At 35.8% G+C, this 14791-nt stretch overlaps 1 protein-coding gene across 1 annotated transcript; it reads right to left on the reverse strand.

Moving 5' to 3' along the window:
* Positions 1-235: 235 nt before the first annotated feature.
* On the reverse strand, positions 236-13946 carry NP15.6 (NADH dehydrogenase [ubiquinone] 1 beta subcomplex subunit NP15.6). Its single transcript, XM_089106601.1, has 3 exons — positions 13719-13946; positions 2101-2231; positions 236-441 (listed from the first exon to the last, which is right to left on the reverse strand). The coding sequence occupies exons 1-3, from the start codon at positions 13884-13886 to the stop codon at positions 285-287; spliced, it is 456 nt and encodes a 151-aa protein (XP_088962727.1). The 5' UTR covers positions 13887-13946; the 3' UTR covers positions 236-284.
* Between the last annotated feature and the right edge of the window lie 845 nt (positions 13947-14791).

Below are 14791 nucleotides of genomic sequence, written 5' to 3' on the forward strand. Positions count from 1 at the left end.
TACTGCTAAATTATTGCAGCCAAACTCAAACTTCATCCTTACTATTTTGGACGCATTCCGAAAATTGTTTTATTAGATGCACATACTAAGTTTCCTATCCAATTTCATGTGTGTGTGTGTGTGTGGAGGAGGGGGGCTCCATCTCAATTGAGTGTTGCTATTTGTCTTACTATGAGGGAATTCAGAAAGGTGTAGACACAAAAGACAAATACAGTAGCAATATAAACGTAGAAAGTAATAAACGAATATGTGCATTTAATCCAATTAAAATTGAGAACAGCAATCTAAATGATAATACGAATTCCTTGTTCTTTGAGGTCCTCATCGGATGGGATAACAACCTTAGCTGGGTCAATGTAATTGGGATCCACTAAAGGAAGCCCCTCACTTTCCCTTCTGTTCAGCTCAAGATATGCTTCTCTATGGGCCCAATTTTCCAAACTGAAAAAGAGAAAATTAACATAATAGGTAAGATTTATTGAAAAATGAGCTGTCACCGAAAACTCAATAAGTTTACCAAAGGAAAAACGTGAAATAGCCAGATAACAATTAACTTCAACAATACTTTCTAATTTGCACACGCAGTAAAAGAACAGAAAAAAGACAAATAAAAAAGTCACAAAGAGAGAAAAAAAGAAAAAAAAGTGAGGTCGTCAGTACACAAATAGTTTGTAACTCAAGACCATTTGCCTCTTTTTGCAGTTTTCCTTCTAAAAATACTAAAAGTAGGAATCAACCATAAATCATGTGACAGAGATCAAAATTTATAATGAGGACCAAATTGAGCCAAAGGCTTATCAGACTACTTCATTTGTGAAAAATTGTTTAAAGAATTATTCCTAATATTATAAAAGTTATTAGAGGAATACCAAGGAAACTAAAAAAAAAACGACCAAAGATGGGATTAAGAAGAGTCTGATTTCAATTGCTTCTCGAACAACCTGTTTTATGCCTAGGTCATTGCTAATAAGGGCGGATAGATAGTAAAATTGTAAGTCCAGAAAAAGCAACTTCAGCAATACAGGCTACTGAACTCAAATAGTAAGCAATTTAAGTCTGGATTGCCCAGTATATCTATTTTAATAATTAGTTTTAAATCAAAATACAAACAATTAATTAGCAACAAACCAAAAGTTGAGCCTGCAGATGTATGTCACGAAAATATTCATAAACAAAAGTAGAAACTTATAACAAAACAAAAGTAAGAATTTTTGGGAATTCATTTGTTACAGTGCTGGTAATGTTTGAATAATAAGTTCATATGAGCTTATGTACAGTAGCAACTATTGATCCTTATAAACTGAATCTGAAGAAACTGAATCTGAAAAAAGTTCCTTGAATTCAAAATCAGAAGAGAAGCCTCACCCTAAGTAAACATTTATAGTATATTTATAGCACATTAATAGTATAAATAACACATCCGAAAACGACTAACATTAATCTCCAATTTGGCGTAGAATTAATTTAGATAAAGGCAAATATAGCTAGAAAATATTCTTTTTCAAGATAAGAAACCAATAGTTCACTTTATCACTTTATCTCACATCAGAGCAAATAATGAGAATATTCTTTGCACTGAAATAGTACGCAATTCAAATCTGGATTGCCAGCATAATACCTGGAGTCTGGGGATCTTATGGTTAAATAATTTCCCACATAACATCTTAATCTCAGATACCAGATGAAGCAGGAAATGCCAGGTCCTGCTGCAAGTACAAGAACAAGCACTGCCAAGTATAACACGTTTCTGGCAAAACTCAAGATCAACAAATTCAAATAGAACCATAACAACCTGGTTCATTATCAAAGGAAATCGGACATTATTAACGCATCAAAGCAACTTCCGATATATCCCTGTCAATGCTCAAGTTCCTTTTAAATAGATGCCCAAATCCAAATTCAGTTCATTAATATAAAAAAACAAACATATTGAGAGTCAGATATATTGAGACATCAGAGCTTCAAAAATGGATTGAGTTCTTTGCGTTTTTGTTTTCTTGTTGCGTGGTTTTTCCTTTCTTTGTTGTACACCTCTGAATACATTACTGTTTTCTAAAAAGGATTAAAGCAAATTACCTTCATCAATGTAAAATACATTACCTATAGTCCGGTCTGTTCATATATAGTAGAGGATAGACAATTAAACCCACGGTGAAAAGGCTAAAAAACAGTGTATGGCCAAGGGTTTGATCATAAAACTTTTCTTCATCAAAACCCCATGAGTAGTAACCCTGAAAAGCAAAGACTATTCTCTTTATTTGGTCTAGGTAAGAGATGTTTTAAATTTTTCTATGTTCACGACAGATGGAGCTATGGTCCAGATGGAACTAACTATAATTAACATCAACAACACAAAGAACAATAGGGAATTCTTTTCACAAGAGAGTGGAATTCTATATTTGAGTGAATATTTCGACCCTATGTCCAAGAGCTGTTCTCAGCAAAACATAGATATATAAACGAAAAGAAACTTACAATAACATAAAAACATTAAAACTGAAATGAAATTTTTCAAAACTGTCCCAAACATCCTTACTTCAGCCTGAAGCAGTGGAGGTCATAACAAACTGCATTTTGCTAAGAGTGTATTTACATTCAGCGTTTTCTGGTAGTCTGGATAGTGTAGACTGCTACTGCTGTAATAGTTTTCCCTTCTGGATGTGGTAGAAAAAAACAACCACTAAAATAAATAATAACCGCAAATCACTGGGCTTGTGGATGACATTTTTTTGCTTGGGATCATGGAGAGGCTTCACATAACAGTTTTTGACATATCTTGAACACATCAGATTCGAATTTTCAGTTCACCTTTGAACTAGAAGAAAATTATAACCTGCTTTGTTTAGACGTTTAATTTTCAAGAAGTCTCCTAGCCTTGAGTTTTTGATTTATGGGAAACCAACACATAGCAATAGATATTTGCATTTTTATTCTTTAAGACAAAACCTAAACGTTGCATTCAAAAATTCAAATAAATACAGAGTTTTTCAACCATGACAAAGATCAAACCAGCCCCATTCTGGGCAGTGGTGTTTATAGCAATTCCTGTTCTTGTGTTTTTTTCTATCTTGGAAGGACTCACCAACGATTGGGAGAGAGGATGTTGGAAGACGAATCTTCAATTGAAAAGCCATGAAGCTATGCCAAAGGCCTGGCAATTGTGATTCCGTTTTGGTCTAGCTTGGGTACATTAACCCACATCACTTCATTTTGTTTGAAAACATCTCCATTATTGTCTATTAAAGGTCTTGTGCAGGTTTTCAGAAAGACAGTCGAAATTAAGAAATATATACATAATATATACAAAAAACTAGTCCTTATTTTTAATCTGGTCTGATCCTCATTTTTAATGAACTTATTAATTCATGTTTTTCTCTTTTACATTATAACATTTCACAACCTAATAAAATTTCAGATGGTACCGCACCTGGTAAGCAATCAACTTTTTATAAAGCATTAAATAAAATGAACAGAAATGAATTCTTATTCAGTTTCCCTTTCACCGTTGTATGAAGAGGGTCTTCTTTTATTTTAATGGTTTTAGGGTAGTTTTTATTTTTCCATTTCTACACTGAGCACGGTTGAGCAGAAATCTCAGCTGGAATATTTGCAGTTTTTTTCATTTATACTGGCTTGAAATATCCCTGTTTTTTCTTCTTTACGAATATACAGATGATCTGTTACTTATTAATCATTTAAAGTTTAGCCTGATCAATTCGACCCAGTTTGTTTATAATCTGTTTGAAAAATTGGACTTAATGCTTAAAAGTATGAATAATGGTTTGTTAATGCCAAACATTGAAGCAATGTTTGACATTATTTTTTTTTCTTTTAAGCTAGTTCTTGTGTTGCCTTGACTTGGGATTGGTATTTGCTCCTCTGTTTCAACTGTCTGGTCTTGTTCACTTTTAGACATTAAAATTAAACTTAAAGCAGATTATGCTAAAATTGTCCCAAATTGTGTCTGACTGTCTTGTAACGCCTTAACTAGACTTTACACAACATATTGTGACTATTCCATTCTTTTCTGTCAGGTTTCTGGCGATTTTTTCATACTAGTGATATGCAGGACAATAGAGCATTGTATTTCCATTACCGTAAATTCCTTTTAAATCTGCCTTGTTGGTATAGGAACTGAAAGATTATTAGGATGTTTGGTGCTACTGATATATTGACATTTTTAGAAAAAGTTGGATGCTAAGCAAGGAAGTTGGATACCTTCATTGTAGTAGAAGGTTTTGAAAATTATGTCTGTGAGGAAGACAACCCTCCCCCTACAGCTCTCAGGGAAAGGGTTGTAAGTTATGCCCTTGGGGCATATAAGATACTTATAAAAAGGGTGGTTGTATATGCATTGGAGGGACTCAATGGATTGGTAATCATAAGTTCTAGTGCCCTTTTTGACAGGCAAAGTGATTAGAGCACAGCTACCCCGCCCCCCTCCCGCCACACACACACAAACATGTTGTGTCCTGAGATATATCCAAAAGATATTTTGAGAGAGTCCTTTTATTCAAAATATTTCAAATACCATATAACAAGGCTTTTGAGGTTGATAAAAACCACCAGAGCCTGAGGGCGAGGATTGTATGTTATGCCCCAGGGGCGTTTAAGGTTTTTATGAAAGGGATGGTTGTATAAGCTTTAGAAGTGGCTCATTTGGTTGAAATTGGAAGTTCTAGTTCCCTTTTAAGAGTCAATAGTGATGGAGGTCAAGAAGCACCCCCCACCCCACCCAACTACCCCTCACTTCACCAAATGCATCTGATTGAAATTGTGTGATGGCGATTTTGTTTAAAATATTCCAAAAACATACAAAAATGCTTCTAGGGTTGGCAGAGCCCCCCAGACCTCTGAGGCAAGGGCTTTAAGTTATGCCCTGGGGGCATACAAGGTTTTATGGAATGGGTTGTCGTATTAAATTCAGGTGGGTCTCATTTGATTTTAAATTGGAAGTTATAGTGCCCTTTTTATGAGTCATAGTGATTAGAGAGAACCCCCCCCCACGCCCATCATATCCCATGAAATGATTCACACAATAAAATGAACAACACACAATTAAATTATTAACTTAATACCATCAACCAGTCCTGAAGCACTGCTAATATGTCCTCTCATCAACCTATATGGGTATAGTGTGTTTTGATTTATTTAAATACAGTTACAATATTACCCAAAACTTTTGCCTTAACACCCTCGGGTTAAATTAGTTGTGTTAGTAGCACCCATAAATGTAGAAGTAGCAGTAGGAGTACAGTTAATAGTAATAGTTTTAATTTTAGTAGCAGTAGTTGCAGTAATAGTAACAGTAGCAGCAGTTATAGGAGTAGAAGCATTAGTATTATGTACAAATATTGTCTTTTGCTTAGTTCAACATCCACCAGAACAAGTGCTGTAAGTTTTAATTTTACACATGAAACTGTTCCTAAGATATTGCTGATATGCCCTTTTGACAACCTGCATATGGATGGTAGGTTGTCATCCGTATTCTCTGAAAATGTCACCTTCATACCTTCATAGGTTGTGGATTTTGAGCTAGCCAGAAGACACTGTGTGTATTCATTTAATGCCACTTCTATGGTTACTGTAACTAACAACAATAATGGCATTAAGTTGAAACATTTAGGGAACATTTAGGAAGGGTTTCAATTAAACGAAAAACCTATATGCACACAGGTATTAAAAGGGCATACAAGCACTATAGGGCATATGAGGACATAGGCAGCAATGCTCTATCATAGCTAGTAGTATCATTGATATTTAAAGTTGCTAACTTGATTGAAAATTAAAAGTTCTAGAACCCTCTTAAGAGTCAAAATTGATTGGAGGGCAATCAGCCCTCCTCTTTAGCTCCCAATTTTCCAGGCACTTCTAATCAAAATTTTAAGACAACCATTTTGTTCAGCATAGCTGAATGGTCTAGTAACTATATCTTTAGGGTTATTGGATAGGCCAACCCAGTGGCAGATCCAGGGGAGGGGCGAGGGGGGCGTGCACCCCCCCCCCTTTAACATAGTCTAAAGTAGCGTAATTTACTTAATTAACGCAAGTTTGCGTTAATTAAACTTGCTCCTAACACAAGTTTATCAGATCAACCTATTTTGCCCCCCCTAAAAAAATCCTGGATCCGCCCTTGGGTCAACCCCCCACAGTTATATAATTTACGCATTATGATTAAATTCCTCTGAGAAGTTGCTAGAGTTGATAGTGGTATATCCCAGGGAATGATCTTGGGCCCAAAACTTTGCAATATTTACATTAATGATGCTCCATGGGCTGTAAGAAAAAAGATGAGCCTTTATGCTGATAATTCAAAGCTTATTGGGCCCATGGAGTCAACAGTGACAAAAGCCACCATACAGAAAGATCTGGATTCACTTTCCCTTTGGACCCACCAATGGAAGCTCGAGTTTGACGTCCAGAAATGCAAGACAGTACATTTTGGGAAAAAGAATGAGAAGTGGCTTTACCATGTGAGTGGAGGGGATGGCTCCAGGCAATTGAATGGTTCTTTGACAGCTGAAAGAGATTTGGGAATAGTTGTCAATGAAGAATTAAAATTCCACAAATACACACAAACAGCAGTTGTCAAAGCATCTCAGACCCTTAGAATAATTAAGCATACAGTAGATAGCAGATCTTCCAAAGTCATGACAAAGCTGCACAAGGGCCTCATGTGACCATTGCTGGAATTTGTGATGTGTGTTGCCATGCCCCTAAATAAGGGTCACCAACAGAAAATAGACTCTTTTCAAAGGTGCACAATCAAAGTTGTTGATGGATGCAAGAACCTCAACCATCCATCTTGCCTAAACACACTAAAGCTCAGAACACTCATCTACAGACAATGGAGGGGCGATGTCATTATGGCTTACAAGCTACTACATGACAATTCCTCTTCTCAGAAGCCTTTCCAACTCAAGAGGACATAGTAAGAGGCTGCTCCAGAAGAGAGCTCACAACAGACTCTGCAACCACTATTTCTCCAATAGAGTGGTGGCCCCCTGGAACAGTCTTCCCAATGCAGCTGTCACCGCTACCTCTGTTGATGCATTCAATATTGCTGTTGATAAGAATTGGTCCACCAAACCATGGAAAACAGAGTGGGACACTGCCAAACCAATGGCTCCCCATTGTCACTGACAACCATTTGATAAAGAAAGTTGTCAGATAAGCAAGACACAAATGGTGAATCTCCATTACTAGATACTGCATGACCAAGACCATCAACCCACTTGAATAATGGGAAGCTGAAATCACCAATAATTATCAAATCAGATACAAACTTTGGTGATACAATTGACGCAATTTCATCAATGACAGTTTTGAGATATATTTCACAGTCATCAAGACTGGGTGCACTAGGGCTTCTATATATACAACCAATTCCAATTTTTTATTTTCTTGAAGAGTAATATCAAGCCATATACTTTCCACGCAGGGTACATTGAAAATTGGATGGTTAATAAGACTGACCTGGAAACCTTCTCTGGCATAGATACCAACTCCTCTTCTGCAGTTTGGCTGCCAATCAACATTAATCAATGAATCAACATTAGTGAAGCACTGAAAACCAGATATCTGCAACAAACTTTCAGTAACAGGTATTGTAGTAGATTTTGGCAGAATTTTCACTAACCCAGCAATATCTGCTTCTTCATCTTTTGAGTGCACTTGGATATTTAAAAGCTTGTTTGTAAGAGAATCAACATTGCTGGAGATGGAACACAGGGTATTATCATTTTGAGACTTTTGTGACATGTTGTCCAGCAGCAGAGGTCCCATAGCTGCAACTGAGTTTGACAAAGGCAGGGTAGATGTTAATTCAGAGATGGCACTGAGGAAGCTTGACTTACTTGATGGTTCTGGTCTTTCTTGGGCACAGGGCAAAATATAGATTAGCACCCTTCTTCCATGCCTCCCAAAAATTTTCAAGCCAAATTTTAATGAAATTTTTCTTTATTAACAGCATTATCCAAATCTGATTTTTCTTACTTTAGCATCTGAAAAATTATTGATTATCTAGTCCCAATTCATTGCTTTAAAACTTTAATTTCATTTATTTACTTTTTACAAGATCATCATCATCTGCAAAGAAGAAGATATTGCTTTTGTTTTTTTACGAGCAAATTGCCCCTGTTTCTTGAAAAATCTTGATGTTGTATTCCTTGGGCTGACTAGAAGTGTTTCCAAAACCATTGATGCTCCTCTAGGATGAGCTGGCAAAGGATGACAATATCAACCTTTGAAATGAGTTTACAGCATGCTTTGACAGGGAGAATTGCATTAAAAAAAAATTCCCAATAGGCAATCAAATGCTTAAATCTGTGAGGCAGTTGGTGATTCTATCATTATTTTCTTAAAAAAGGTGGTTTGTCATTGTGGGTACTATATCATTTAAACAAAGAAAGCCTAACAAGGCTCCTGGAAAATCCCCATCTGAATCAAACACTGAAGAAGGTAAAGATCTGGAGAATTCAGGGACAATTTAAGTGAAACCTGGCAAAACTAAAATGAATCCAAATAAAAGAAATAGGGCTAGAAAAAAAATACAAGACTCCCTGAATCTAGACCACTCATCTGACAACACATCAGTAAACTTGCCAGAAAAACTGCAAGATGATTCCTGTGAACTTATCCCAGCTAGAACAGTCAACATGAGAGTGACAACTATTATGCTTGTAAGAAGGACTCAGGTCTCCCAAGCAAACCGTGTGACTCCTATGCTGTGTTCTATAAGAAAAATTTTCTTCATTGGGCAAGCAGAAGACTTTCAAGAGGAGATAGTGATGTTCAAATTTTTGAAATGTGAGATAAATGCTGACTTCAGTTACAACTGGCACAAGAAAGATGATGTCAGTACTGTTGAAAAAAAAAAATTCTGGACTACTAGTTAAAAATGGACAACACTCCTTCCAAATTACAGGGCACCATGAAGATATAAAGTCATACATAAAACTTTGCTAAGAATACAAATTCTAGCCTGGAGTTTTCCTGGATTTTTCTACAAGTCCTGTTTTTTAAAACATGATTTTAGTCTAAATGTCCATGTTTTTTTTTATTTTTTTCAAAAAATGCTACCTTTTTTTTTATGTTGAATCTAAAAGAAAAAAATCTATAAATAAGAGGTTGATCAAACTTACTCAAAACATGGAAAACTGTGAATTAGTTAGGAGCTCACACAAACAGTGCATAAAATAACATCTTTCAAAGTTGGATGAAGTGTGGTTAACTTTGAACACGATTTTGGAAAAAAAAAATATATGGCCATTTGTGAAGGGATAGGAAAAATTTGCAATACTCACCCTCTTCAACAGTCAGAAATACATGTGGAAATGTTTTTCTAGCTGTTATGTTACTATTGCAATAGTTATTGTGACAAAAAGGAGAAAAAAAGGTACTTTTAGTTCAAAGTAACCTGTTTGACAGTACTGCTTAGTACTAGTGGTTGGTGCCTTTGGATTATGCATTGTTTATGCTTTTTCCAAATTCTGGAATCACTTCTGGGGCAATTTTCATTTGGGAGCCCTTAATGGGTCCCCAAAAGTAACTTATTATGTTGTCTATAGTTTTTAGGCTCTGATGCAAAATTTCAAAATTAGTTAAAAACTAACTAGCTACAAAATTACAACTCCCAAGGAGTTTTAATGCCCTTTTAGTAAAAAAGAAAAATACAGACAAAAAGGATGTATTACTACCTACAAAAACAAAAATGTGATTGTCCTTTTTGTTTAAGGTGGGAGCTGTAAATTTTCTATTAAGGGTTTTCAGCAATGGTTATTCCAATCAGTGGCATCATTTAGGGGGGGGCAAGGGATGGCAATTGTCCCTCTAATAATTTGGAGTAAAAATTAGTATATAGCCCTTTCCCCATGACTCTCTGGACATAGACCCCTCTTGCCCCCAAATAAAAGAACTGGAGCTATGCCCCTGATTCCAATGACATGCTTTTATTTTGTTGTGAGCCTTTTTTGAGGTGTTTTGGGCTTTTTTTTAACCCCTGAAAATTGTTTTCAAAATAACATTTTATTATTAAGCCTAATAAAAATAATAATTACCAGTCACCAGATATTAACAGCAATATTTTCTCACTACACAGTTGTGCTCTTAAACTGTTGGTTTAAGAAAGTTTATAGTCAATAGTTTTAAGTCAATAGTGATGGAGTTCAAGAAGCACCCCACCCCACCCAACTACCCCTCTTGGTTTAAGACCAGAAATGATAATTAAATTTGGAAAGAGTATAAAAAAGGCATCAATGATTTATTTATTTTCTCCCTATCTAAATTATATGAATATGCATATATTTTCTTGGGGGGTAAAGTGAAACAATTTTATGAATGACACAAATAATTTTAAAATTTATAAAGGAGGCTAGTTCTCAGAATTTTACAGTGTTTCCTTCTGAGTGAGCCAACAACTACACTAGTTTATATTTTTCTTTGTTATTACAACCCTTCAAAAGACCTGCTCTTTTGGGCTGTTACCAAGAAGACACATCTGCCTTCCAGATTGAGGCTTTTAATGTACTAGGTGTGCATTGGTTAACCCTAGAGTTCAACAATTCAAGGTGAAATTTTAGACAAGCTACTTTTTGCTATCTTGAAAAGGGGTTAGGTTAGGAAAATAAGACTTTTAGTAATGAATCTAGGGCCAAAAACATACTCTGGGAAGGTATTGCCAAGCTTCTATGTTAACCCTCTTTGGATTTTTACCTATTTGACAGGGTTTGCCATGAGTTCTTCATTACCAAACTAAAAGCAGCAGCTGTTGATGACGTTATTGTCCAGTGGATACAGATTTTCCTTTCAGAACGAACACAAGTTGTAAAAGTTCATGACTCTCAAGGTGTCCCTCATTGCTCCTTGTCTACAACTGTTTTAAGCACTACTTCCCAGGGGACGCTTCTTGGGCCAAGTCTCTTCAACTTATATATAAATGATGCACCCAATCTCCTCTCAAACCTCCTCACTCTTTATGCTGATGATTCAAAACTTGTTGGTAAAGCAGCCATGACCTCTGACTGGCAATCTATTAGAAATAACCTTAATATTATTGGAACTTGGGCTGATACATGGCTCATCTAGTTCAATATTGACAAATGCCATGTAATCCACTTTGGTAATTATACAACACATCAGCAATACCATCTCAAAGGTTACCCCCTTTCTGCAGTCTCTGAAGAAAGAGATCTTGGAGTAATTGTTGATCATCAACTAAAGTTCAGCACCCATGCTTAATCTGTATCATTGTCTGCCCTCCAATCTCTTGGAATGATCAAAAGGATTATCTCTAGCAGATGCCCAAGGTTGCTTATGAAGCTCTATAAGGCACTAGTTTGCCTGCGCCTAAAGGTTGGAATGTCCCTGGCATCACCCTATTTCAAGAAGGACAAAGAAATTCTAGATAGAGTTCAATGAAGAGCAACCAAAATGGTTGAAGGCCTCAAACAAATGCCATACAAAGAGCCTTTACATCACTTGAAACTTCCTACTCTTGCATACAGGAGGAAACATGGTGACATGATAATGACCTACAAAATTATTTCCAAAAATGCTCTCCCTTGTCTCCTTACCCCTCCCCCAGAATATTCTGTCACTAGAAGTCATTCCAAAAGATCTTCAAGCAACGCTCCTTAGTCCAAGAAAGAAGCCATTTTTTCAGCCAATAAGTAACAAACTTGTGGAATCTACTCTCTGAAAATACAGTGGCTGCTGACTAAACAGGTGCATTCAAGAAAAATTTGGATAAAGAATGGCTACAGCAAGAGTTCCTGTATGACTGGGAAGCTGCTGAGTCCTCAACACAAATTTAGTCCTCAACCTCAAACCCATTGAAGTCATAGACAGAGCATTACAAGATGAAAATCCTTAATTTTGCTCCAAGCTGTGATTTAAGATTTAAGGTATATTTCTATTGGAATTTCAACAAAACAACATTATACCTTAATATTCAGTTTCTCTCAGTTTCAGTTTCTCTGGTTTTAGTTTTGAAAATGTAATTCCTCTATTTGAGTAAAATTTGAAGGCATATAAATGGTTTGTTTTCTAAATTTAGGAAATGAATTTGCAGATCTATCAAACTTTATAAATTTGGATTGATCAAAGTTGCGAGGTAGAAAACACTTTTCTTGTGCTACATTTAAGCAGAAAATCTGTTTTGCAAGGTATAACTTTTATAGCCCAACACAAATATTTTTAAAGGTAATCAAAGGTCACTGCCCTCTAAAGGGAGGAGTAGAGATAAGTACTTCAAAATATTTTCCCAGAACATACTTTAGTCTGTAGACCACTTGATCCCTTTTTTTATGCTATTTATGAATATAATAATCATTTTTGCTGCAAATGAATTTTATCCCCACCCCTATACATACCAATTTAAGGTATATATTTGCATGTTGGGGGGGGGGGGGTAGAGTTTGAACTTACCTCTCATTTACATCAGAAATAAAATTTACCCCCCCCCCCAATGTCCACATATGTAGGGGCAGGGTAAAATTCATTTGCAACAAAAATTATTGTTATTTCTGGAAAGAGCATAAAAAAATGCAATAAGTAGTATGTTTACTTTATTTGTAAGCCACTGATATGAACTATGAAAAATTTACCAAGCACCCTCTAGAGGGAGAAGTAGTGAAGGTAAGTACATTAAAAAACCTTCTATACTTTAGTCTGTAGATCCTTAAAAGACACCAAGGGCAGATCCAGGATTTTTTTAGGGGGGGGGGGAGGCAAAAGAAGTTAATTCAATAAGCTTGCGTTAGGAGCAAGTTTAACTCACACAAATTTGAATTAATTAAGTAAATTACACTACTTTAGACTATGTTAGGGGGGGCATGGTATTTTTTTTGTTATTCATATTATTGAATTACAAATAAAGTAAACATAGCCTACCACTTGATGCCTTTTTTATGCTCTTTCCAAATATAATAATCATTTTTGTTGGAAGAAATTTTGGTAAATATATACCTAATCATATTATTGAGTTATGACTAAAGTGAATATATCCTAGCACTTGATGCCTTTTTTTATGCTGATTACAAATATAATAATCATTTCTATCGGAAATGAATTTTAGCCCCCCCCCCCTAGGCTATATATGCCAATTCAGGGTATATATTTCTACATTAGGGGGGGTAAAGTTTAAACAAATGTCAGCCCCCCCTATATATGCCAATTCAGGGTATATATTTCTAAAACCTAACCCTAAATTGGCATATATAGGGGGGGGGGCTGAAATTCATTTCCAATAGAAATGATTATTATATTCGTAATCAGCATAAAAAAAGGCATCAAATGGTGTTTTCACTTTATTTCTAACTCAATAATATGATTTGGTAGAAATTTACCCTAATCTGCAAATATATACCCTGAACTGGTATATATAGGGGTGGGGGCTAAAATTCATTTCCAACAAAAATGATTATTAGGCTATATTTGTAAAGAACATAAAAAAAGGCATCAAGTGGTATATTCACTTTATTTATAAGTCAACAATATAGATAACAAAAAAATTACCGGGCCCACCCCCTTAACCCCTCCCCCCAAGGATCTGCCATTGAAAGCAATAGGTTACTTTAATCTATAGATCCATCCCAGGAAATTTCATTTTCCTAACCTAACACCTTTTCTAGATAGAAAAAATTAGCTAGTCTAGAAATTTAACCAATTCAATATGGACTATTATCTTCACAAAATAGTGAGATAAGGCCTAAACTAACCTTGTTTTCATTTTCTTCCTCATTACTTTTGGCTTGGCTTTGGGGAGCACCTACCGAGCCTGCAGCAATTGTATCATTTTTAGATTGAGAAGTTGATAATACTCTTGAAAAACTTAACCTAGAAATAGGATTATTTCCAAGCTGTCGGACTACGTTTCTAACAAGCATTTCTTAAAAAGAAAAAAGTAGATTTTTGAAAACAGAAGAAACAGTGTTGGCTTCGATCGACAATCCTGAGAAAATATGCTTTCTTCTGAACATTAAGGCCATAGACAAAATGTTTATGATCCACATGTGTAAGCACCCTATCATCCGATGTTAAAAAAAAACTACTACTGCTACTACTAAGAACTCACTGTAGCATCAAACTACCTGAGGCCAACACAGCTACACACGCTCCTCCTCTATCCCAATTTATTCAAAGTCTCCCTCTTTACTCCCTCCCAGGAAGTTCACATTTCTTTTAAATCTGATGACATTCTCCCACCCCAGACGAGGACGACCTTCTTTCCATTTAGCCCTAGACGTGTACCGTGAGTAAAATGTGATATATTTAAAATACAAAACTAAAGTTCCTTCTTTCTAACGATAATTCCGACTTCCTCTAATTAAGTTTAAATCTAGTTTCAAAAAAAAGAAAAGTCCTTAATCAGCAAAGAGAAAAATTGCAGTTAGCCTCAGACAAAACACGGCGCTATCCTGCTTTGGATTTCGCTAAGATAGTGGGCAATAAAAAGATGCTACACACAATATTTCTAAGGAAGTTTAAACTATAAGAGCCGTGTGAACGTTTGAATCATCAGAAAAATTTAAGACAGATTATTGGGCGGAGGGTTTGGCCCGCCTCAGGACTTAGGCCAATCGTGGGGTAGCTCCCAAGGCACTTGATCAGGACTTAGGATATATAGTGAAGAAAAGTGTTTTTCTTGCTCTCATTATTGATGACAGAATTATTTTGGCGTTCAGACATTGTGATTCAAGTTATTATAAGGTTATTGCAGAGACTTGGTGATTATTTGCAGTTATTTGAAGTGACAAGCTGCTGTACACCTACGAACTTAGGTCTTTAAAAA

Source organism: Artemia sp. Qi Xiang Cuo, chromosome 21 (genome assembly GCF_049724085.1).
Source record: "Artemia sp. Qi Xiang Cuo chromosome 21, ASM4972408v1, whole genome shotgun sequence".
Classification (NCBI taxonomy): domain Eukaryota; kingdom Metazoa; phylum Arthropoda; class Branchiopoda; order Anostraca; family Artemiidae; genus Artemia; species Artemia sp. Qi Xiang Cuo.